This window comes from Thunnus thynnus, chromosome 13, assembly GCF_963924715.1.
Source record: "Thunnus thynnus chromosome 13, fThuThy2.1, whole genome shotgun sequence".
Lineage (NCBI taxonomy): Eukaryota > Metazoa > Chordata > Actinopteri > Scombriformes > Scombridae > Thunnus > Thunnus thynnus.
Window position 1 is genome coordinate 30233925 of NC_089529.1, and position 25862 is coordinate 30259786.

General features: G+C 38.8%; 3 protein-coding genes and 2 long non-coding RNA genes across 5 annotated transcripts; 3 read left to right on the forward strand and 2 right to left on the reverse strand.

The window, feature by feature from the left end:
* The first annotated feature begins 816 nt into the window (after positions 1-816).
* Positions 817-12206, forward strand: LOC137196148 (P2R1A-PPP2R2A-interacting phosphatase regulator 1). Its single transcript, XM_067608974.1, has 10 exons — positions 817-1002; positions 1107-1470; positions 2336-2420; positions 2679-2735; positions 3217-3263; positions 3348-3405; positions 3598-3662; positions 3784-3839; positions 4425-4509; positions 4600-12206. The coding sequence occupies exons 2-10, from the start codon at positions 1370-1372 to the stop codon at positions 4721-4723; spliced, it is 678 nt and encodes a 225-aa protein (XP_067465075.1). The 5' UTR covers positions 817-1002; positions 1107-1369; the 3' UTR covers positions 4724-12206.
* Positions 3489-10299, reverse strand: LOC137196152 (uncharacterized). Its single transcript, XR_010931220.1, has 2 exons — positions 10211-10299; positions 3489-3632 (listed from the first exon to the last, which is right to left on the reverse strand). It is a non-coding gene; the product is annotated as an uncharacterized lncRNA (long non-coding RNA).
* Positions 12207-13344: 1138 nt separating the features above from the next.
* c13h17orf49 (chromosome 13 C17orf49 homolog) lies at positions 13345-17363 on the reverse strand. The gene is made up of 6 exons (XM_067608976.1): positions 17040-17363; positions 16235-16329; positions 15946-16047; positions 15537-15766; positions 15336-15440; positions 13345-15026 (listed from the first exon to the last, which is right to left on the reverse strand). Exons 1-6 carry the CDS (start codon positions 17058-17060, stop codon positions 14962-14964), a joined length of 618 nt encoding a protein of 205 aa, XP_067465077.1. The 5' UTR covers positions 17061-17363; the 3' UTR covers positions 13345-14961.
* Positions 17364-17463: 100 nt separating this feature from the next.
* Positions 17464-22034, forward strand: rnasekb (ribonuclease, RNase K b). The gene is made up of 3 exons (XM_067608977.1): positions 17464-17676; positions 19294-19376; positions 21258-22034. Exons 1-3 carry the CDS (start codon positions 17599-17601, stop codon positions 21400-21402), a joined length of 306 nt encoding a protein of 101 aa, XP_067465078.1. The 5' UTR covers positions 17464-17598; the 3' UTR covers positions 21403-22034.
* A 514-nt stretch (positions 22035-22548) lies between these two features.
* LOC137196153 (uncharacterized) lies at positions 22549-25276 on the forward strand. Its single transcript, XR_010931221.1, has 3 exons — positions 22549-22834; positions 24526-24569; positions 25228-25276. It is a non-coding gene; the product is annotated as an uncharacterized lncRNA (long non-coding RNA).
* The last annotated feature ends 586 nt before the right edge of the window (positions 25277-25862 follow it).

Sequence of the window (25862 nt, forward strand, 5' to 3'; positions counted from 1 at the left end):
TCATCATGGACTTTATTTTGCTCTTTTCTCACCATTACATTTCCTGACATTTTATAATGAACAATTTATTAACTGAAAAAAAAAATGTACAAATTAATCAATAATAAAAGTTATAGCTAGTTGCAGCTCTAATTTACATACCCAGGGAATAGTTATATAAATGTATGCCAAAATACTTGTATTCACTTGCACACATAAATATATAATCGTATTCATTTTAAATCAGGGATAAAATGAAGCACATTACTTCACGTCCATTCAACATAATTTCTTTCTTAACTGGCATCTATGAGGATATTACTCAGCTGTACCAGAGAAATATATGACATTATATTATTACACCATATGTACACATATGTTTGTGCTAGACTTCTTACTTTGTTTGCATTTACTTTTAGTTCTTATCTATTTCCTGCACTGCTGTAACATGCAAATTTACTAACTTTTGAAAACTGTATTTTACAGTAAAACAAGGACAAAAAGTAATAATTAAAGAGTAAACAACTTCCAAATCATAACTGATAAAATGGGGTTTAATAAAAGGACAACTTATCACAATCGGTTAATAAAAAATTCTATACAGGCTCTTTAACAGCTCAGCTGAATCTGTTAACACCCACAGAAACAGAAACAGAGTCCCTGCAGCAGAGTCGCTGCTGCAGTTCCCGCTGCTGCCGGACAGCGGCGCTGTTTCCACAGTTGGTGAACTACCTCTTATTTGGTGAAGGACTATGTTGTAAAAATCTTTCAAACTGTTAATTTTCAGTGATTCTTTGTCTCTTTTGGAGGTCTGCTCGGTGTTTTTAGGGGCTGTGTGACCGGCTCTCCCTGCGGACGGAGAGGCCGGCCCGGGTCTAACCGTTTCGGGCAGCTGCTCAGCGGTTTTCTGATCTCTGACGGAGGTTTTACTGCAAACCAAGTTAGCTCAACAGCTAATCCCAAAAGTCACGTCACCTGTGCGGACTCGAATTAAAAGTTTCACCCTAAATCCAGGACAGTCGGGTGAGTTGTAACTGTTTGCCCTTACAAAACTTTGTGTCGAGTGTTTTTACGCAGGAGTCGTATTTTCTCTGGCTTTTACGCAACCATAAAATTTGCGTTTTCAGACAGCAGCAAGTGAGACGCAGCTGCGGGTTTTAAATGACGCTCGGACCCGCACACATACTCGGATAAAGTGTTTTTTCGGAGAGAAATGCGGTAAAGAGGAGGCAGCTTCGCTGTTCAGCCCGCTGACTCGGCGGCTCTGGGTTTGCTGCTAGTGAGGCCTGCGGGTCGGGCTTCCACCGGGTTTGAGTAGAACCCGACGCCGCCGTCGAAAGGTCGGAGGCCGGCAGTTGGCGCTGCCACCGCCGGGCCTGCGGACCTCGGGATGGAACGGATGGAAGTGGACCAGTGCGCAGGCGCAGCTGGCGGGGCAGGAGGCGGGGCTCTCCGCAGGTCTAACAGCGCCCCCATGATCACCAGTGTCAGGTCGGTGGTATTACAGTTTATTTTAATGTATTTATTTTATTTTCACACACATATAACTGCATAAACTCCAGATAATAGAAATAAAAGATGTGACAGGAGAGGTCAAGAGGCTGCAGGCTGATACAGCGGACCTCCCCTCAACTTAAAGAGAAAAACAAACAAACAAAAACCTAAGCTAACACAATTAAGGACAATACAATGAAAAATAAATGACAATGAGAAACACATAAAATAAAAAATAAAAAATAACCAATCAGTAAACAACAATCCAGTAAAAACAGAAATATATGAGACACAACACAGAAAAAAAGACGTCAAGAAATAATTAGATCATGAATTAAATGTGACAACAAATACCTTTTTTTTTTTAAATTTTGGAAAGATAAGGAGCTCTTGATAACGTGTTCCTTGATTTGAATGTTCCATATCTGTACACCACGATACGGAGAAGATGATCAACCTGTCGAGTATTAGAAGAACAAACTTAGTTAAATTGAAGAAGTTGCTAAACGATGACGGTAGAGAAAATACACCAAGCAGCACATAGTAACATAAAACCTAAACTTTAGTCTTCCCTTTCACAAACAGTAGTGGTGATATTTAGAGCTTATAGAAATAGGGTATGTATACGTCATTGTGCTGCTGCATACATGAGATAATATATAATGCGTGTAAATGATGTTTTGAATCAAACAATGAATTTTTGAGTAGTTACATCCCTCTAGAGTGTGTGTGTGTGTGTTGAGACTGCAGACAGATGTGAAGATGTATTGTTAATCCTACAAAGTCTCTCTTTCTGTATGTTGCTGTATCATGATATTTATAATAATAACAGTACCGTATGGTTACCGTCTGTCTCTGTCAGCGATGGGATGACGGTCTTCAGTCCCGTGGTCTCGGCTCGATACAGACGCAGCAGCGTGTCCATCAACCCCAGCTGTCCTTCACAGGTCGGTGTGTTTGTTTCAGTGATTTCTAAAAGATTTCCTGTCTGGTTCAGTCTCAGCTGATAAACCCACCGTATTTCAATAGAAAAATGTAGTAATATCTATCAAAGCAGTAACGTATTGAGAGGAATAAAGGTGTCATTTTCTTAGAGATGTTGTAATAAGCAGCTGTTTACATGTTAGCAGCAGCTGACAGCTGGTTTTTATGACCACTTCTGTCCCGTTGACTCTCATCCATCGTTTCTTTTCTCCGTCCTTCAGCTCGTCCCTCTCTCTCCTTTCTCTCTGACCGGAGACAGACTCGACCACAAGAGGCAGGTGAGGACGGACCCGGTTCAGACTTCTCTTTCATCTCTGTTCTCTTCAGCTGTGGGACGAAATCATTCCAGCTCCACACACACAACGTCTAAACTGGCTGGAAATGAACCAGAAAATCTAGAAACAGAGATCATTTTTAAAAAATCAAAAAGTTTACTGTCAGGTTTTGTGTGTGAAACATTGTTGAGAGGTCGATGTCTGTCCTGGAAGTTGTTTTAAAATGTTGAAATTATATTTTTAAAGGACTTAAATACTCTTGAATAAACTACAAAGTGTTTCAAAAAGCAGAAAGGAGAGAATGTTTCTACTGGAACACTGAATTTAAGACATAGTGTTTATTTAATATCTGACATTTGAATTGAGATTCTTACCATTGTGTCCATTTTAATGTTATAGTTTTTACATCCTGCCAGTTTGAAGAACTTTGCAGTTTAATTTATTAAATTCTCGACTTTAAAAACATAATTTGTGTTTGTTGCAGGAGGAGAACATGGAGATGACACTCAGAGGGAGTCTGCAGAGACTAAGGTACGAGACACCCGTCGTCACAGCTTTTTAAACCAGTTTAAACCTACCAGTGTGATTCACCTTCCTTTCTTCTTTCTCTCCCAGTGCTTCCAGTCTGATCCCAGTTCCTCCAGTCAGTCAGTGGCACGATCACGCATCTGTGGTGAGCATCTTCACACCAGCTGCGTCACCACCTGACTTCCTGTTTTGATGGATTTTGTTGTTTTTTTTTTGTAATTTCTAGAACGCAAAGGCTCATGGGTAGTGTAGTCCAAACAGTTGTCTGGATGTGTGAGACGATGATCTGGACTCCAACATGGTTCAGACTGACTGTTTGTCTGCTTTTCTTCTTCAGTGGTTCCAGTCGCAGGACAGCGGCATCACACCCAACTCCTCCCCGAGTCCCACCAGGAGGTTCAGGTACACACACACACACACACACACACACACACACACACACACACACACACACACACACAAATCATAAAACACACACACTCACCTTGTATTTATGTCTTAATATCTGTTCATTGTCCAACAGACCAGCAGTTAGCGCCACTGTCAGATGGCCGGCGTTAACGCCACTCAAGAGGAAAGGTAAATGACATCAAAATTTTACTATTATTATTATTATTATCAAAGCCTCTGGAAACGTGGCTGGAAATCATAAAAATGCATATATTATATCAAAGTTGAGTGTCTCATTAAGCATAAAAATCTGAATGAAAGTAAACATTCATAACTATCAGAGAACTGAGCTCAGCAACAGCTGATTTGGCTGCTCAAAGCATTTCTCAGGACTGTGTGGGCGTGTCCAGATCACGTTTGATTGACAGCTCACTTTCAGCTCAAGTACCGTTTTCTATTCATTCACTAAAACTTTGCTGAAATGGAATAAAATACTAAATCTATCAAATGGATCCTACTTGGTTGAAAGCTTGAATAATCCACTAACTAACAAAACAGGTTAGACCACCTGAAACTGTTTTTATTTGACTATACCTCCTGGAGTACGGCGCTTTGTCGTCTCTCCATCTTGTGCTCGGATTACATCGATAAATGACTCTTTTATTGCGCTCACAGTGACGTAACTCTCCTCCGCTGTCTGTCTATATATGTGTCATATTGGTATCTGTCTGATGGAAGTTGTTCTTGGTTTTTCTGAACCTCTTCGTCTTCCAGGAGGGGTGGAGTCCGACGGTCCACCCAAGAAGCTTTTTGTTGCCGGGGTAACAGATCCCGCCCACCGCAGCAGCTACACAGTGAGGTGAGGATCAATAAACATGTCCTGTATATATATAAAACATAGAATATTTAATGATTAACGGTGATTAAAGCTTCTGTTTCCTCCCATCAGCGTCTCTCAGTCGGCGGCAAACTCTCCTCCTGCGGGAGGCGTCAGTCCTCAGTCCAGCCCTCTGTCTCTCTCCCCTCCCCCCTCCTTCACCCCCTTTACCTCCCACCAGCACCCTGGACACTAAACCCACCCCCCCCCTCCCTTGCCCCCCCCACCACCACCCTCACCTCACCCCCCCCACCCCCCTCCTCACCCAGAGTCCCGACCCTGTCACTGTGGGTGCAAACCGACCACCAGCAGCTCCAGAGGAACCACAGGAAGCCGAGATCTGAGTTCAAATGTGAATTTCTGCTCAGTGGAGGAGTTCAGTCTGGTTTCCTGTTCTCTGAGTGGGTTCTTTTCATGGAAAGTGTCTCTTTTGGATCCCTGGATATTGTTTTGTTTTTTTTTACCAACTAGAAGCTCCAGAAAGAAAATCTTCTCACATGCTTCTGATCTGCCCAGACGTTTAACCACATTGATTGGATAACAGCTCCGTCACTCTCCAGTTACGTCCATGTTGGACCACGTTGGTCCTCTAAAAGCAGGACAGAAGGACACTTAAGTCGCTTCGCCCCAGAAGACGTGGCCACCAAATTAAACAGCCTACAGATGATTCATCAGCAGCATCGGCAAACTTTTTACAAAAACCGAGGACACACTGGTTTGTGTCGTCGGGAATAAAGGCTGCAGCGTCCGCAAGGATGTACAAGAAGAGAAGGGTGTTATGGGTAACCACAGGAAGCACACCTTCGAAATCTCAACGCGTCGTGCGTAACTGAACGTCAAGCAAGTTAAGTCGGCTGATCTGATCCCTGAGCGACGCCGTTCACGTAGCGTGGACGAGAAGCGTGAACCAGCCTGAAAAAAACTCAGAGGAGACCTGGAACGAGACGAACGCGTCGTCGGGAAAAATCAGTTCTGTGGACGTCAAAGGAGTCGGAGCCCGAAACGGGGACGCCGCTCGTTTTTGCCGCTTCCTGGATGGATCCGGTCGGACCAATCGGTGGAGGCCGTTCACGAGGTTCCGGGTTTTTTTTTTTCTGATCAATCACTCTGAGGTTCAGGAGACGTTCTCATAAAAAAGGTCTTGAGTTGTAATCAAGACGCCGAAGCAGGAAGCTCTTCAGGAACGTTCGGTTCCGCCGTCAGCGATCCGGTCGACACCAAACGGAGAAACTTCAGCCAGAACTCTGCTTCTTCTTCTTCTTCTTCTCCTGTTGTACTTGTCGGACGTCAAGTATGTAAACTTATTGATCTTTCTATCAGGAAGATGTAGGAATCATCTGATGTATTTAGACGTGGTTGTAGAGTCATGAGTTTCATGACTGATGGATTATCTTCCAGCACTTAATCAGATCAGTGAAGCAGGGTCACGCGCTCCACGTGCATCATATCATTTCCACAAACCAATTTTCTTATGATATGTATCTAGAAAATCTGCTGATGATGAGTTTTTTGTCTTTGGTTAACTAAACTAATTACTGAATATGCAGAAATTTGAACATCCAACAAAATACTGTAAAAAAAACCCTCCGAACCCCAGAAACCAAACGAAGCGGGTACAGCTTTCAGCTTTTTTTAAAGGCCAAAACTTGTAATTGTTGAGATTTTTTTTTTTCGGAACATGAAATTCAGCCACTGAACCAAGTTTCAGTCAACGAAGTCTGAGATTTTTGTGTTTTAACGAAAACTTGTTTTTCTAGTCGTCTGTCACGGCTGCGTCTCGATGACCGAAGCCTTCTGTTTTTTTTTCAGAAGAAACTTGACAGACTTCGATTATTCGTTATACCGTTTGTTCAACTTTTGGCCGACGGTTTCACTGTAGGAGGACTTTGTCCCGGGATGAGATGCTGGTTTTTTTAACAAACTGGCTCCCAGTCAGCAGACGTGTGAAGATCTTGGTGGTCTGCGGCACCTCGTCTGTTTGTTTATAGTGTATCTATATGTGAATATTGACAGTCGGAGCAGCTGATATGTGCTCAGTTTTCTTCAGCCTGCAGGGTTTGATTGTACATATTGAATCTGCAGGAAGCGACCGCACTCTTCCCCTCTTTAAAAGGTGCATTTATACATTTGCTTTTTTCAGTTCACCAGTTCACTTTCACTGACTTCAGTCTGTTCTACTTGAAATCAAACACATTGTCCTTCACAAACATTTTGATTCTTGCAGAATAGTTCAGGAAGGTAATCTGATTGGTTGGTAGAAATCCCCATAAAACACAACTCCTCCTGAGTTTCTGACATCTGTTCTACTTTTTAAAAAGGAGTTTTTCTGTTATTTTGAGTTAAAACAGCTGATTTATTTAACAGCTCTGGATTCTTTTTTTCTGGATCCTTTCCTACTTTTTTTTTTTTGCACTTAATGGAAAACTCCTTAATTTAAGAATCCACCAGTTGTTGTTAACGGTAGTCCTAGGGCTGGGCAATAACTCAATCATGTCTGTTGCCCAAATAAATGATCTGTAATTCAAATTTGATGCACAACAGTGAAACACATTTCATTGTTTTTCCAATATCATCATTTATTTGATGCAACTTTGCACATATTTGCCATTTTATCAGAAAATATCAACCAGCCCTAGTTGGTCCTGTTCATTATTTCATAATGTTTATATTTCTAAATCTACGGAGGCCCTGAGGGGACATGTTTCAGCTCACTACGGTTTATTCAGCACTTACAGAAACTATCTGGTGTCTCTTTGGGGCTCAGTAGTTAATCATCCCCCAAAAATATTAACATTAATAAGCAACAATTCACCAGTGACAAAACAGTGACTTCACCAAGAAACGTGTAGTTTCACCAGACGGGTCAGAGGTCAGAGGTCAGAGGCGGTGATATTATCTGTGTGAGAGTTTCAGGATTTAGCTGCAGTTCTGCTTCCAGCTTTTTTGCACTTGCACAGTATTGTACAGTTTTGTACTTTTCACTCATCATCGTGCCTAAAACATGTCGTCATATTTTGGAGGAGCGACGGGTCGGGATTTTTTTTTTTAAAAAAAAAACATCAGATTTGAGAGATTTAAACTTCCCACACTGACGTAACGTTTGTGATCAGCTGACCTGTCACCTGTGAGATGTGTTTGTACATAAAGTCTATAAGCTGTTTTTAATGGAAGTGTCTTTATTCCCCCCCCCCAAAAAAACAAAGAATGAACTGATGTGAACCAGTGAGTTCATAAAAAAATGTTTCACTGACAGATTTGACATCATATTTTCTGTTGTCACGACTTTGCACAATACTAGTTTTAGACCATTTTAATCTTTCTTTCTGTTACATGATCGGTATCTTCATGTAAAGAAAAAATGCTGTTAAGTTTTGCTGCTTTTTTGCTGCTTTTTCATGCTTTATTTCTTTAACTTGTTACTGTCTCTGAGAGTCTGTCCTGTTGGGATGAAACGCTTCAGTAAAATTACAGCTTTAAAACATCCAAAAAAACAATGCAAAGCGTCTTGAGATGGAGAGGAATCATTACGTCACATCAGAGTTGTAGTTTTAGGTTTGTAACTTGCTGACTTGGTCTTAGACAATAATGAATTATTTCCTTAAATGTTTTTCTTTAGGTTTGTGTTAAACAGCTTTTATTCCATGTGAGATTTGGTCTTAAGTAGTTAATTAAATTTGATCATTAGATGCGACTTAATCTGTTCAGTGTGACTTTGAATACTTAAAATATCATAAATATCGTAACATATCAACGTCATATAATGATGTTAATTGTTCAACATTTGTGAATCGTTTTTTTTTTTTTTAATCTGTTTCATATCAGCACAAAACTCAAATACGTGTTTTCGTCATGGATGTATAAAGAGAACTGGATGCAGCGTCAGAGGCTTTATTACAAAGTAATTTCCTGATTATTTGAGAGGTCTTAATAGCTTTTTTGTTCGTTGTTATCCTGGAAATACAGACAAAGAGTTGTAGTTCAATACAGAGGAGACGGATGTCAGGTGTGATCTGAGACCGACTCTCTCTTCAGCATGACGGCTAACCGTTAGCATACTGACAGTTTCATTCATAAAGAACTGCAAGCGTCGTAGCAACAGCCTTGACAACCACAAATTAAATGACTGACACGCCTACAGACAAATCAGTGTTGAACTCAGACGTGTGATGCATGTTTATGTTTTCATGTTGGGTTAACTTATATTAGGTGAGATAACGTTAATGAGTCGGACAGATCATGATACACGTCTATGTAAGCGATGGAAACAAGTATAATAATATAATTATTATTTTAATTGTGGTGAAAGCCAGGACAATTTGGTACTGAATGTTGAAAACCGGGAAATTTTAGGTTTTTACAGACATATGTCTGGACTCGGGACACCCAACTCGCAACCGGGACAACATCCAGTCACCATATACTAATTTGCCCGGGAAAATGTTAACTTAACCTACTGCGCATATTGGCCGAATGAGCTTTAGTTACCTTTAATTATAAGGTTGGAAGCAACACGGTGCATTTCACTTCGCTCCATCCTGGAAAGACTGGGGTGAAAAAACCGTTAGGTGTTATCTCTCAAAAGTTGATAATATTCGAAAGTTTTCATTTTTGTGGATGTAGTAGTACTGTTGTAACGTCAGGTACCGAGCAGTGACAGAAACTGTTAAACTCAACTCTAATGTTGTTTGTCCAAACGGAGTTGCCGTACGTAGCTGTCAAAGTTTACGCGCATGCGTGGTGTAGATCGAGCAGTGATGCGCATGCGTGATACAAATCGGGCAGCGACAAGCGCATGAAGCAAAAAGAAAAAAAAAAAAAAAAAAAACTTCCCGGTATGAAAGTACCCGGATCTTCCGCATTGTGCGGCCCAATGAGCATGCGCACTTGTGACTTTCGCTAGCCGAGTTGGCTACTTCCGGTTTAGCCCTCCGGCTAACTTGATTGGGGATAAAACGATTCAATCATGCGGCTCTTTTAGACTTTTGAAATGTGATCGGACCGAATGGATTTAATTCTGATAGTGAGACGAGTCATTTCGCGGAGGTTGTGACGCTCAGAAATTTTTTTTAATTTTAATAAAAGTTTTAATTACACGGTTTGGCTGCTATGTCAAATTGGCTTCAAAGCCTGGCGCTCTTCCTGTATACAGTTCTCTTTACACATCCATGGTTTTCGTACGGTAACGTCGTCCCAAACTGTCATGTTTCCGGCTTTTTGGTTTAAATTTCTATAAGCAGCAACAAGACTCAACCCTGTTATTTTGACGAGGTTTAAAAATGTTTCAATATGTTTACTTAATCACCAATAATATAGAGTCTGAAGTGGCGAGAAGCAGGACGGATTTCTCTGAGAGGTAACGAAACGCTGCCAAATTCATTTAGCTGTTCAGACACAAACTGTAGCTTTAAGACCATTTGTATTGTCTGTATTATTTTTTTAAAGTTTGCACACTCGCCATCACGTTTTAAGTCTGAAGAGAGAAACTGTTTTTATGTATCTGGATCAAAATGTGATGTGGACTCTGTAGTAAGTCTCTAGTTTGACGTCTGTAGTTTGCACTCCGGTGCTCGTACGAATTTCTGTTTCTAAGAATGTTTGTAAGCCAAAAATATTTCAGCAAACATGCAACAGTTTTGTAAGAACAATCTTACGATATCTGTAATATAAGAAGAACAGTATTCACCTGTGTGGTTTTGTCTTCACCTGATTTCACCGTCTTGGGTTCTTTTAAAGGACCAGTTTGTAGAATTTAGTGGCGTCTAGTGGAACAGACTCGGCAGAAATAGAAAATAATATTCATAAGTATGTTTTAATTAGTGTTTAATCACCTGAAAATAAGAATCATTGTGTTTTCGTTACCTTAGAATCAGCCCTGACATCTACAGAGGGAGCTGGTCCTCTCCCACAGAGGCCGCCATGTTGTGCCGCCATGTTTGTACGGTAGCCCAGAACGGACAAACCGAACCGTGGTTCTAGAGAGGACCTCTCATGTTTCTCTTGGCCACTAAATCCCACAAACTGGTCCTTTAAATGTTGTTCAAAGCTTCCCATCAGCTCATCAACGCCACAAGTTCCCAGAAGTGTCTCAGGACTCAGATCATTATAAGTCCTATTATTATTGTTATTATTATTATCATTATTATTATTATTATTATTATTATTATTTTGAATACTGAAAATACATTTCCAGTGTGATTGGATATTCTGCTCATCTCCAGCTGTTATCACTTAAAAATAATTTTGTAATTTTCCTTTTTTAATCTTTCGATTCAGATGTTAGCATGTTAACATGGTAAATGCTAACATTTAGCATACTTTATTCAAACCATAGGATGTTACCATGGTAACGGTGCATCAGAATCACTGGATTGATTTGAAAGCAAATACCACAATTTTTTTTTGTTTTCAGTATTTTCTAACTTTATATAAACTAAACAATTAATCAAATATTCGGCAGACAAATCAGCTAATAGATGATGAAAATAATAATAATAATAGTTGCAGGATTAAACTAACAACAGTCGTTCCATCTCACTATTGAAACTAATTTAAAAATCTTAATTATGGTCATAACAAAATTACAGAAAACCCCCCATCACTCTGGAATTCAGTTGTTTTTATTTATCTTGTTTGTAATGATTTTGGTCCTGCTGACGTGTATTTTTCGGGGGATTTGTGGCGCTTTATTTTTATTTTCTTGTTCTTCATACTTGGATTTAAAATACAAGTTAAAAGCTTTCTGTCGACCTGATGCCAGTGATATTTAATCAGTCCTCGAGAAGGTTGTTGGTTGATGTTGAGGTGAGTGTGCGACGTGTTTCTGACCCTGTTTGTGTTTTTCTGTTTGTCGTCGTCGAGACAAGACGTTTGTAGCGAGAAACCAGTCGACAGTTTTCAGTATTAAAGTGATGTTTCGCTCTGAAAGATCAGTCGTTTCTCAGCACCAACAATTTAAAAACACCAAAACTGACCCTTCCTGAGACCCGTAGCCCCCCTCCGCAGCAGTTAGTCATGTACGGAAGCCCAGAGAGGACAAAATTATTTGAACTCAAGTCGTATTTGTAAGAACATTTATGATTTTGTTTCATTTTTTCTTGATCAGAAAAGTGATTTCACTGCTTTGAAGTAATAGTAGTAGTTAAATAAACCATTTTTTTATGATCACAAATTTATTACATGCCAATTTAGAAAACAATTTTATTTTATGAAAGCAAAACAGAATATATATATATATGTATATATATAAAGATTTATAAAGTCCACTCTGTCTGTAGTTTCGAACACATGCCCAGGTGCTGTTTTTATCCAACTTCTTAGAATTAAACCTTATAATTAAACTTCAAAGTGCTTTAAAACAACTGAGTGAACTTCCTGAGCAGCCACAGGAAGTCTGTATAAAACTAGCAATTTGGATGAAATGTAGAAGGATTATTTCCTGTGAATATGGCGCAAAAAACCCCCCAAAAAACGTACATTTTCTTAGCAATATGTTGTTCTGCTAAACAGTTTTTTTTAAAAATAAGTACATTTTATTAGTGTTGAATCTGTTAAACTCGTTAGATTGATCGATTAAAGACGTGTTATAGATGAAAACTGACAGCACTTTAAACTAACACTAAAACTCTGTTATTAACATACATGATGTAGTTTATGAACCGGACTTTGTGTAAAAAGAAAAACAAACCAAACTGACACCAGCAGCGTCTCGTTCGGGTCAGAAGTGCTGAAAAAACGACGTTGATCAATCGGAGCGATACGACTTTAAAAAGGGCTGCTAGAGTTTATTATTCAGATGATAAAAGGGAACTAAAAGCACATCTATGGAAACATTCACACAAGTATTTTCAAACTGTAAATAGTTTTTTTTTTTCTTTCTTTTTTTTTGTTTCTTTTGGACAAATTCTCTACATAAAGACAAATGAGATGATGTATTTTTATGCAACTGAAAATAAAAAAAAAAATCTATATTCAAGTGTTCATTCCCTCCTGATGGCTGTAAAAATGACGCAGAATGACTTTTTAGTTTTTAGTGGAAACAATTCATGTACACACTATAAATATATATTATATTGTATATGAAAACTATCAATAAAAGAAAATCTGTATCATATCTGTGTCTCTAAACGTCTCTGCTCTTATTTTAGTAGCTTATTTCATTCTCAGGAACAACTGGAGGGAAATTCTTCTAATTTGGCACAAACTTCCACTCGGACTCGAGGATCAGCTGATTAGATTTTGGTGGTCAAAAGGTCAAAAGGTCACCGTGACCTCACAAGACACGTTTTTTGAATTCATTCACTAATTATGACAAAGTTTCACAAAAAACGTCTTGATAGGATGAAATGATGATGTTTTATATCCGAAAGGTCAAAGGTCAACTTCACTGTAACATCATAATGTTCTGCTAAAACACATTTCTGGTCGTTATTCAACATATTAATGACCGTACTGAATGAACCGCTGACTTTAATTAAAGATGCTTCTGTTTCCTCTGGTGTTCGCTGTTTTTACTGACCAAACGATGAGTCGATCGATTGACTGACAGAAAATTAATTGCAAATAATTTTGATCATTTAAACCATTTAAAAAGCTGCAAAGTAAAAACTTGCTTCTCCAGTCTGTCAGATGTAAAGATCGGCTGTTTTTTTGGCTTTTCAACTGTTGGACGAACAAAACAAACAATATAAATATAAAATTATTAATTATTGATGAAAATCGTCAGTTGCAGCCACAGATGTGATACCATTCAGATGTTACTAATGATTATTCTTATTAACTATTAATTGTTTGGTTTATAAATATTAAACAGAAATCAACTGAATGAGACAAACTCCTTTAATTCAATCAATCATCCAACAAAAACAAGAAAAGACAAAATACAGTTTACTTCCTCTTTTGTTTTACTGAACATAATTAAAAGGTTTGTTTTGACATCATCATTGGTAAAAGATTCCATCATTGATCACCAGCTGATGTTCTTCATGTGCAGAGTCGAACCGACAGCGTGATAAATATCTTCTTCCTCTGCGTCCGTTAGAAAGAAACAAAACGTGGATTCATCCGCCACTGAAAATAGTCCCCAACAAACGCACTATTACTTCCTGTTTGAGACTTTTTTTTAAACTGTTTATTTGTGAGTTGTTGTTTTTTTTTTAAGGCTCTTCAGTAGGAACCAATGAGCTTGGAGCAGCAGAGGAGGAGGACAGTATTGAGAGACGGACCGACACCATGTTGGTTGGAGTTTGCACATGAGGTTTGTTAAACAGCCTGTTTGAGCTGAGAAGGAAATATATATTGATCAATTATTCCAACAAATGAGTTATTAGTTCGTTCAGCGTCAACATCAGTTTAGTTCCTTTATGTTATTATATATCTGCTTTGTTTATCTTTCATTAATTATTTAATTAATCAAAGAGCGAAACATTTGATTCCTGCTGTTCTCAAATATGAATCTGCTGCAACATAAAGATGATTATTAACATGTTTCTCAAGTTTTTTCTGACGCTGGCAGGAAGTGACGTGTTATTTTACAGCTGCAGCGAGAAAATGAATAATATATATAAATAATATTTTGATTATTGATCATTTTAGTCACTTTTTTTAAAGCAGAAATATTTGCTGCTTGTTAAATGTGAGAATTTTAAACAGTAAACATGTTAAACTGTTGATCAGACGTTTTAAAGACAAATTGATGAACCAAGAAATGAATCATTAGCTGCAGCTTCGTGTTCGACACTCATGTTTATTACCAGTATTTTATATTTTCATGTGGAATTAAGCTTTAATTAAAAACCTGAGAAACAAGTTAGAAATCTTTTCCTCTGGATGGTTTGAAGAGTTTTTCTCTTCTTGTAATCTGATTATTTGAGTTTGTTCAGAGTTCTGGTGTTTAAATAAAGTTATGTTGAAGATTCGAGCGACAGCAGGAAGTTTTGTCTCTTTTTTCAGAAGCTGCAGATTGAATTATTGGTTTTATAGGAACAAAAATAAGAACATCAATGATTTATCAACTCGTTTCCATGCCGACGACATGCAAGCAGGTGATGATGATGATGATGATGATGGTTTCACACATTATTCTTCAGAGAGCGAAGGACGTGAAAAGAAAACTGACAGATTTCGTTTCTTTTCTGCACTTTTTTTCAGACTTTTGATTTTCTAAAAGTTTTCAGAAACGATGAAACATAATTCTGTGTCAGTAAAAGGAAAGAAAAACAGCTGAAGCTCATCAGTCAATATTTCTAAAAAAAAAAAAAAACATTAAATAAAATAAATTGTGTGACTTCTTACATGTGAAGTTTATGAACTAAAACAGACGAGAGAGATGAACGTCAGACGATAAAAGAATAAAAGAATAAAAGAATACGTGTCGGTGACGGAGGCGACTCAGCGTGAGGATGTTTCTCTGCTGGGAGTCAGCTGGAAGGTCAAAGGTCAGCGGGACAGGAGGGGGAGGTCACTGGAGTTCATGATGAGGCTGGAGTCCAGGTTGAGGCTCTCTGAGGAGACAATAAACCCATCGATTAACTGATCGATTAAAAACTGTTTCGATAGTAATCAGATAATCATTTAGATCATTTTAAAAGCAAAAAGCAGAAAATCAATTAATCAATTAATTAAGAAAATAGTCAATAATGAAAAGAATCGTTAGTTGCAGCCGTAAACACGTCATCATTTTCTAGCGAGGCTGCAAATTAAAAGCATCAAATTAGTTCTCTGAGTTTAACACGTGAAGGATTGATGACATCACAACTAGTTTGAGCCAATCAGACGCTGAGGATGCGACACGGTGAAGGAAAAACACCGACCTTGGTCAAAGTTGAGCTTCTTGTTGGACGAGCCGTCGCCGAGTCCTTCGATGTCGACCAGGTCGCTGTTCACGTCCGAGTCGTTCAGAGCGCTGAGCGTCACGTCTGCGGAGGAGGAAGAGACGACGTGTCATCATCATCATCATCATCATCGTCACGTCTCAATCTGTCTGACGCGACTCACTTCCTGTCGTTTCTCACCTGCCGTCTTCTGCTTCTTGATGGGCGGGGCCAGAGAGGGGCTGCTCTGCATTCCCGTCGCCACGACGACCTGCGAGCTCGGCACGGCGATCATGGCGGGGGCGGCGGGGGCTGGCGTCGGCGTCATGGCGACGGCGGCTTTCTTGACGGTTTTCTTCGGGGATTCAGAGGAAATGGGGACCCTGCTGTCCTCGTACAACTTCCTCTTCACCGTGCTCTTTATCTGAGCGCTGCAGAAGAAGAAAACAACTCCGAGTCAGCAGTTTATCATCCGGACGTGTGTTTAAAGTTTAAAATAGCATTAAACTAACTATGACGGTGCAGATTCAGAGTCTCTGGATAAAGAACATGTCGACATTATAAATCTGACCAGAGGTTTGATATCCTGTTCAAACACAGGCGGACTCACACAGTGCGCTCTTTGATCACAGTGCTGATGTTGTTGAGGTCGTCACCAAATCGCCGCACCGCCAAACGCAGCATCTCGATCTCCGTCTCCGTCCATTTGGCTCTGAGGACGAAGACAGACGGAGTCAACTTACATGTACAATTAACAAAATCAGTGTCCGTATGAACAGTGTGATCATTCCTCCTGTTCATACTGGATGTGAAAAGATCCTTCAAATGTGGACTGATGCGTCCGTACAAGTTGGAGAAAAGCTTGTGTGTGTGTGTGTGTGTGTGTGTGTGTGTCTCACCCTGCAGGACTGGAGTCGGACACCGGGTGCAGCTGCATGGTCAGCTCTCCCAACTTGGTGAAGGCAGCTCCTGCTGCTGAGAAAATCTCCCCAACCTGCAGAGAAGAGGATTATGTGTTGATTTTGGTTTAATTGAAACATCTGGTGGTAGTTAAACAAACTGTGTGCATGTAAGAAAAAAAATTAAAAGTTTAGAGGGAAAAATCACTATTTGGTGGAGCTGTTAACAACTCATAGACATGTGAAATGTGACCCCGACTACACACTGCTTTTTGTAAGACGTCAAAAGACAAAAAGGTTGGAAACCACTGGTTTCATCTTTAACAATGTGTTGTATTTTAAAAGCTTGTTATATTATCCATTGTGTCAAATCTTCATCTGAAAAGTAACTAAAGCTGTCAAATAAATGTAGTGGAGTAGAAAGTACAATATTGCCCTCTGAAATGTAGAAAGTAGCATCACATGGAAATACTCAAGTAAAGTACAAGTACTTCTAAACTGTACTTAATTACAGTACTTAGTTACTTTCCATCACTGTCACTGATGGTTCACATCACAACTGACTTGTGCAAAAGCTATTTTCTATTTAAAGATGACATGTTAGGTGTATTGGCTCTATGCCGAATCTACAACTAGATTCTGTTAATTTAACAGAAAAAAGTTAAAGCGCTTTTCATTAAATCTACATTTGCACCATCGACAATAGTGTAAAATTAGCAGATTTCTGAGTGGAGTCTTGTTCACAGCTCTCAAACTGTTAATGTTCGGTTTGATGCACATTGTAATATAACCAGGTAGAACTTACCTTAGCAGAAGCTGACGTCATGTCGGTAAATTATCTGAAGCTGTTTTCTTTGAACTTTTTCTTCAATCAAAACAAAAACACGAAACTAATGTTACACAGCTAGCTGCTAGCTACAGTTAGCTCCTAGCTCGCTGTCGTTAGCGGGCTTCCATCAGATAAGCTGGCGAGATTTCTAGAACAGCACAACAAGCTTTGGAAGGTGCGCATCCGATTAGACGCTGTGAATTAATTTGAAATTATTTATATATCACATATTCAGGAGAAAATATTATAAATATCGAACAACAAAGGTAGACGGGATAAAGGGAATGTTGCGCGAGTTTAAAAGTTGAACGCTATTGGTCAGTTTCAGAGGAAAAGGCGGGGCGTGTTGCGTTGTATATTTTGATTGGTCGCTTTGCTGTGGGCGACGATAGTTGCCGAGAGGAGCCGAGTGCAGCCGAGTCAGTCTACAGATCAGCTGACCGAGAGGCTCGAGCTGTCGATGGAACATTTCTCAGTTTCGTGAATCTAAAGTAAAATATCAGTTTCTGATTGATCGATCAGTCCGAACACAGACATGCCGTCGCTCCTGTTCTGCGGGCCGAAGATGGCCGCGTGCGGGATCGTGATCAGCATCTGGGGCGTCATCATGCTGGTAAGAAATATGGATCCCCGGCGAGGGAGCCGACTATTTCCTGGAATGATTCAGCATTAACAGAGGACATCTGTTCGTCGTGTCATTTTTATAGAAAATAAATCTCTCCGGTGTAGTTTTATCATTTAATGATATTGTTGAAGTTCAAGTAAACTTCAATATGATGAAATAAAATACGTAACCATCTTCAACAGATATTAATTTTTCACTATATAGACGGAGCCCAATTAGGCCAAAATGCATGTAATTAAGTAATACTGAGCTCTATCTAAACCATAATATACTAGTTATATTTTTAAAATAAGCCTGTACTAAACATCTGTGCCTGTGTAATTAACGTTATGGAGGTGGCTAAAGTTTGGTTTTCCAAATTAATGTTTCCATCTGTTGAGGACTGTTAAAGGCTCTTTAAAAACGATTAGATGCATTTTATTCGTGTAGTTTAGTGCAAAAACTGTAACAGACAACATGTTTTAAAACGACTACAGTCTGATACCTGCTGAGGTGATGAAGCTACTGCTCACCACCATTTAAATAATGATTATTGTTGTTATTATCATCATTATTATTATTATTGTTAAGTGTGTTCAGTCTGTTGACTGATTGAAAACATTTTCTTTTCATGTTGAGTAAATATATTTTTATCAAAGTGTCATAATTCAGGAACTTCAGTGGCAGAAAATCCCGATTTAAATGAATCATGTGACTCTTTATTTTTGCTCTCATGTGATGTGTCAGAGCAGGAAGTCAGTGTTTCCAGTCAGAAAAAAAAAACCTACAAATGTTGGAGGTGGAAATAAAGTCAAACCATAAAATATAAAATATATATGATGAAGGAGAAACGTGTTTCACTCACTATCAGACGTCACACCCACTGTAACAGCAGTGGAAAGTAACTACGTACATTTACTCAAGTACTGTACAGTGTTGCGGTTCTTGTACTTTACTTGAGTATTTCCATGTGATGCTACTTTCTACATTTCAGAGGGAAATATTGTACTTTCTACTCCACTACATTTATTTGACAGCTTTAGTTACTTTTCAGATGAAGATTTGACACAATGGATAATATAACAAGCTTTTAAAATACAACACATTGTTAAAGATGAAACCAGTGGTTTCCAACCTTTTTGTCTTTTGACGTCTTACAAAAAGCAGTGTGTAGTCGGGGTCACATTTCACATGTCTATGAGTTGTTAACAGCTCCACCAAATAGTGATTTTTCCCTCTAAACTTCTCACATGCTTTCATTTCAATAAATGTTCAAATGATCCAATATTTCAGCAAAAATCAAAGATTAGAGAAAAAGTACAAAAACTGAAAACAGATTTGTGTATCAGAACTTTGTTTTTTCTTCTTTCCTCTCCCATTAATCATCTCACCACCCCTCAGATTTATCTGCTGACCCTTTGGAGGGGCCCGACCCCTAGGTTGGGAACCACTGGACTAAACTCCATATGTGTAATTTCACAGTTCATCATAAACACATTGTAAAAATCAGCAGAATCTCTCTAAAAACAACAGTTTGTTTATTCCGGGACGGTAAGATGCAGACCCATGACCCCTGCTGTGTCCCCGAGCCTCATGTTGACCCTCACTGCTGTTGTTTTCTTGCAGGCGATGTTGGGAATCTTCTTCAGCGCGAAGTCGGCCGTGCTGATCGAAGACGTGCCGTTCACCGAGGAGGACATCCGTAACGAGTGAGTTAACGTGAAAATAAACATTCACGAACAGGAAGTAGTTTAGATCACTGTTGTTAGTATCGGCCTATCACAGCTGTCGGTTTGGCGCCTCAGAATAACCGCAGTGTTTTCTTCAGTTATCCTGCCCGAGGAGATTAGGTTGGCTGAGTCATGGATCTCTTTAAGTCTCTTCTTAAGACATTTTTACTGGAAGGCCTCTACTGATTTATTTGAGTTTCTATTTTATTTCTTTTATTTCTGTTTTCATTTTCTTATTTTATCGTCCACTAAATTGGATTTATCTGTTTTTTTTAAACCTGATTTTATGATTTGTTTGTTTTATTTTGCAGCACTTTGTAACATGGATTTTAAAAAGTGCTCTATAAATAAAGATTATTATCATTTTAAAAAAAAATTTTCTAAAACAGATTCAGTAAAATGGCGTCATTCCAGTGGAATCACATCTTGTCTTGATCATTTCTATGAATTTATTTTTCAGAGAATAAAGTGATTCATCCTGAAGTTTTAATCAGAGTTCATAACTCAAGATAAAAATGATCACGATATGAGAGGATTATTTTGCTTTTTTTATACCACCGGAGTGACAAACCAAAGCCAAAGATGTTATAAATATAATATAAATCATATAAATATATATATTGATATATTACAGGGATTATATATGTTCATATAACACAAATATATGATAAATTAGAATACAACAGAGTACAGCAGCGTAGTATGACACAGAAATACAGTGTTATATTATTGTACAGTAGGATAGTATAATATTAATAATAATATTAGTAGTTATTGATACAAATTATACTTCCAGTGTAAGTTTATTTTTTAAATTCTTACTGTTAAAGCCTTATTCTTTATGATAGGACCCTTCGAGGAGTAAACAAACAGCTCCTCTTGATAAATCTAATATAAACCTCTGACGTAGAAGGAACCGAACACATTCAGTCAGCAGGAAGTTTGAACAAAGCCACGAAGAAGAAGACATTACCCATAAACCCCATGGATGTATAAAGAGAACTGGATACAGGAAGAGCGCCAGGCTTTGAAGCCAATTTGACAAAGCGGCCGAACCGTGTAAGAGACTTACATTGTGAAAGAGACGTCTGTAAATTAGCGGATAAATTTTTTCTGAGCGTCACAACCTCCGCGAAATGACTCGTCTCACTATCAGAAATAAACCCGTTCGGTCCGATCACATTTCAAAAGTCTAGAAGAGCCGCATGATTGAATCGTTTTATCCCCATTCATGTTAGCCGGAGGGCTAAACCGGAAGTAACCGACTCGGCCAGTCGCTAGTGCGCATGCTCTATGGGCCGCACAATGCGGAAGATCCGGGTACTTTTATACCGGGAAGTTGATTTTTTTTGTTTTTTTGCTTCATGCGCCACTGAGCAACTTTCATAGGAATGAACGGGGCTCCGCCTCCGACGCTGTATCCAGTTCTCTTTATACATCAATGCTAAACCCCCATGACGTCAGCTACTGAGCCAGATTGTAACCATGGCAACCAGGAAGCGTCCACAACCGTGAACTAACAATACATTATTAACATACATATATATGAATTAGTACACCAAGAGCACAAATTTGCTATTTTTTTTCGCCATGTCTCTTTCGTAGATTTTATGATTTTTGTATAGAAAAATAAAATTCATTGACTGAAACATTTAGTTTATTGTTCAGGCATCTCAGTACAGACTGTATGTTGGTCACATTTCTTTATTAAAAATGTTGGTTTATGTGTTTATTTAAAAAATGAAATATCAGCTGACATATTTGTAGATTTTTTTAAACTCTACAATAAAAGCTAAAATACAGTTGTTTTATTAAAATGATCTCATGTGACGCCGTCGTCGTTCTTCTTCTCTCCTGCAGTAAAAATCCTCCTCAGAACATCTACGCTCTGTACAACCAGGTCGGCATCAACTGCTTCATCGCCGCCGCCATCTACGTGGCGGTGGGCGCCGTCTCGCTCTGCCAGGTCAGGCTCAACAAACGTCAGGAGTACATGGTCACATAGACGGCTACAGCGACGACAGAGCCTGACCTCTGACCCCCCCCACCCCCCGCCCCGGACATCAGCTGCTGGAGGACGTTACAACATAAAGATCTGCGTCACACTGGCAGTGAGGGGAGGAGGTCGGGCGTCACCTGAATTTATTTATTTTAAAGTTAAACCGTCGATGTGTTTGTTGTTTGTCGTGATGTTTGTTGTTGTTGTTGCATCATTCCTTTTGAACGGGTTATTCATGAAAGCGACCAAACGTTGGACCACCTCCTGCATGCACACATTTACTGAATGACATTTAAATCAATGAGGAAAAATTAGAAATAAATAAACCTTCAGCTGATGCAGCGAAAGCAAGAATCAACATATCTCTAATATTTGAAGTTACACCTCCGCCGTATGAACTGAGTCTGTTTTATTCTCCATCACTGCTTTAAAATCTGTTTATTTTCAAAGGAAGAAACACTTTTGTACCTGCTGAAGGTGTCGACGTGTCTCTTCCATCAGGCTTCCTGCTGTTTCCTGAAGAAAGTGTTTACATGCTGTTTGTCATTAATGCTACTGAGGATCAAACTCGACGGTTGTTTTATGTGACAAGAGTTTCAATGGTGGATAATCCTTTGCAATAAAGTGTGTGTGTGTGTAAATACTAGACGGTTATTGTCTTTATTTTCAGATTTTTCTTTATTTGATATTTAATCTGTTGTAAAAGACATTTAAGTACTGTTTCAGGAAGATTAAAATGTAATGTGTTATAATCATAATTATAATCAGTGTATTAAACATAACAGAAGTCTGTCGTTCTAGAAAAGGAATATAATTTTTAGTCAGGTGATATTTTTAATGTTTACTAAACTTAAGAATGATGTTATGTACAGTAGTATCATGTTCTGTCTGTCTTGCATACATTTAACATTTATTTTCATACAGTAAGATTCTCACTATGATCATTTCCTTTCAGTTTTGTGACTGGTAGCTCATATTCCTTTTATTAAAATTAAATCCCGACCTTGGTAATGAGGTAATATTTTTCATCGTGGTGTTCAAGTTCATATATTATATTATATATACATATTTGTAGTCCATCTCCAGAATATTGTAGTTTCACCACGTTTTTCTCCCCTTCCAACATCTTTATTGACATACCAGTTCACACATAAACAGGGAAATCCGGTATATAGATAGAACATTCAAGAACAGACAAAACAGTCATTAATACATACAAACGAACGCTGTTCGTATAAAGACGTCGTCCAGCGTCGGATTCTCCAAGTCTATTTGAATTCTCCCGCACACATCTGTCCACATCTGTCCCGGACCTCGTTATGTTTTCCATCCAGGTCAAGTGAAGGCGGGATTTTCCGACTGCAGCCAAACGGAAACATCCCATGAAAGAGGAAAGAAAGAGGTGAACAGTCCGGCTGTGGTTGAAGAGAAGGAGAAAGTGAGTATTTAATATTTATAACAACACGTTGCTTATTAACACTAAATTAAAGTTTCAAGCAGCGATAAACGAGCCCTTTTTCAACTTTGGCGCGTCGGAAGGAGCATCAGCCGTGGTGTCACTATTACAGTCACTGTTGACAGGCTCTGATCATCAGGATTATGAGACACTGTGTGAATGATTCAGTTTTTTATCCCTGTGTTTGCACTACGTGGCGCTGGAGATGATGTATTTGAGAATGTGTGTATATTTGATGAACTATGGTCCTGTTTATACCTGGTATTAACATGCAGATCTCACTTCCCCGCTCTATGTGCAAATAAACACGGACATTATTTCCATTTTCAAAGACCAAATTTGTTCGTCATTCATCCAAAACTGAGTTCAAGTCGTTTGATAACAGGATAAATATTCAGGATATAAATAAATATTCCGCGTCGGGAGAGAGAGAGAGAGATGCAGCGATCTCCATTCAGAGACACTGTTTATGCATAAAATACACATGAAGCATAACTTGATTGATTATTTAAATCTCTGACACGCTGACAGGATCTAATGTTAATTAATGTTCTGTATTCTTCTACACATCCAGTAGATCAGCTGTTACACACACAGTCCAGGTTCAAACTGTCCTGAGTTCATTATGTCGACCAGCAAAACTAAAAACTGTCGTTATCAACTTGACAGGACAGAGGAAACTATCCAGCTACGTAGTCAAGCGAAAAGTTAATGGTTTAATTTCTATTCTAACTGTGGATATGAAGAGTGAAACCTGTTAGGGGAACGAGAAAAACTAGAAAAACGGGAGGTGGATTACGTTTTTAATTCACATGAAAAAATAGTTTATCCTGTTATCAAGCAAGTTGAACAGCTTTGTACGGAGGATCCTGTGTCTAGTCTGCCGGAAAATAGAGGACGTCAGTTGAGTAGGTGATCCTTCAGTGTGGCCCAGGATGCATTGCGTTTACACTGCTAAAAGAATGTGACCACATGTGGCCCAGACCACCTCCGGAGGTGGTCTTAGTGATCGGATCTCAATCCGTCCTCAATGCGTCTTGGGTGCGTTCACACCTGTATTCACAGCTGTCCACTTGTGATTAATACCAGGTGTAAACACGGCCTATGTGTCACTCACTTCCTGTTGCACGAAGGCAAATCTACATGAGTGAAATATGAATGCAGCGATATATTTACCAGAGGGCAACTGACATGGATATACATGTTCATGAACATTAACTTGAACCTTGACATTTTCAACTTTATGCTGTTACAGACACACCTGTGACAGGCCTCACCATGTCTGGTTGTTTTTTTTCAGTAGTTTGCTTTATTAAGTGAAATTTCCGCAGGCAGCTGTTTAAATCACACAGACTTCATGCTGTTTACAGGATCTATAATGAGTAGTTTCACTACGAGCTTTCTGGTTTCTCTATAGACAAGTTTCCTCTGCCTGTCAGTCAACAGAAAGATGCCTGTTATGAATCAGAAAGCAGTGGTGACCTTGATCAAGCATTATAGATACCATTAACAGGTTCACAATATATAAACACTGGAACGTTTGTATGATTTGAATGGCTGTCTGTGGAGATTACCCTTCACTATGCGGAGAGGCAGACATCATCAAGTCATATTCCTCTTGACATTATATATTTTTTACTGTAATTTAACATTGTGTCTCCTTATTTTTACAGTTGAGGAGACACGTGGACAATCCTCAAAACCTGGTTCAGTGGCAGTGAGTTGTGTTTTTGTTTGTTTTAACATGACAAATTAGAGATGAGTTAGTGTAGAAGATGTGTGGCGTTGCTCTTGAATTTCATATTGAGCTTTATACTCGCCAACAGTGAATGTACCCTGGACTGAACCCTAAGCATAAAATAATAAAACAAAAAATAAAACACTGTGGAACAAGATCTGATCCGAGTATTAGTGTGAACATGTTAGAGGAGTTACTACATCACACAAGTTGCAGCATAGAGTTAAGATTAAGGCTACAACTAACGTTTATTTTTCATTATCGGTGAATCTGTCGATTCTTTTCTCGATTTATTGTTTAGTTATTTGGTATGTAAGAAAATGGTGGAAAATGTCAATTATTATTTCCCAGAGCACAAGATACGTCTTCAAATATCTTGTTCTGTCCACAACCCAAAGATATTCAGTTTACTGTTAAGGAATCAGAGAATTTTGGCATTTATATATGAATCAAAACAATTTAATCAATTATCAAAATTGTAGGCAATTATTTTTTGTCGATTGACTAATCGATTAATTAACTATAGTCTAAAAGAAAGCTATTTTTTCTGTGTGTATAGAAAAACAGAAAAGTGCAAAACAAACTTGCCTGAGTTACATTTAGTAAGCAATTTTAATTTTCCCTTAATGTGTTTCAGCTGCAGGTCCCTCCGCTGGAGCAACTGGTGGAAAAACAATGGCAGGAGGTTGGTGTTAATTGCTTTCAATTGGTTATTTTAATTGAATTGATTTTGCAGCAGATTCCTCCACCATGGTGTTCAGATTGATTAGAAACCCAGAATCTGACAATACAACCTACTAACTTATTTACTACATGGTTGGATATCTAGAACATGATCAACAGTTATGAAAGAAAACCATAGTCAATCTTAAATTCTGAGTCTGTCCACCCAAGAAAAACGACTCAACAGGTCGTAATGTCAGTCGCCCAAAAACAACACAGTTAGTAGCGACAGCTGCCATCTAGTGGTCGTAGTAATTCTGACCCGGAGCAGTGGTGCAGTTCAGATGACAAATATTTATGTGGAGACGGTGGGCTGGGTGGATGGTATCACCCAAACAGTGGACTTTCCCAACCCGTCTCCAACTGGAAATCGGGACAGTGTTTTAAAAAGAGTGATTACGATCGTCCCCTAACCATAACCCTGTGGTTATTATTGTAGCCATGACGACGAGGGTCACCTAACTTTAAGGAAGTAGTAACTTTAACCCACATCATGTTTCTCTAACCTTAACAAAGAGATCATTTTAACCCAAACCATGATCTTTCTCT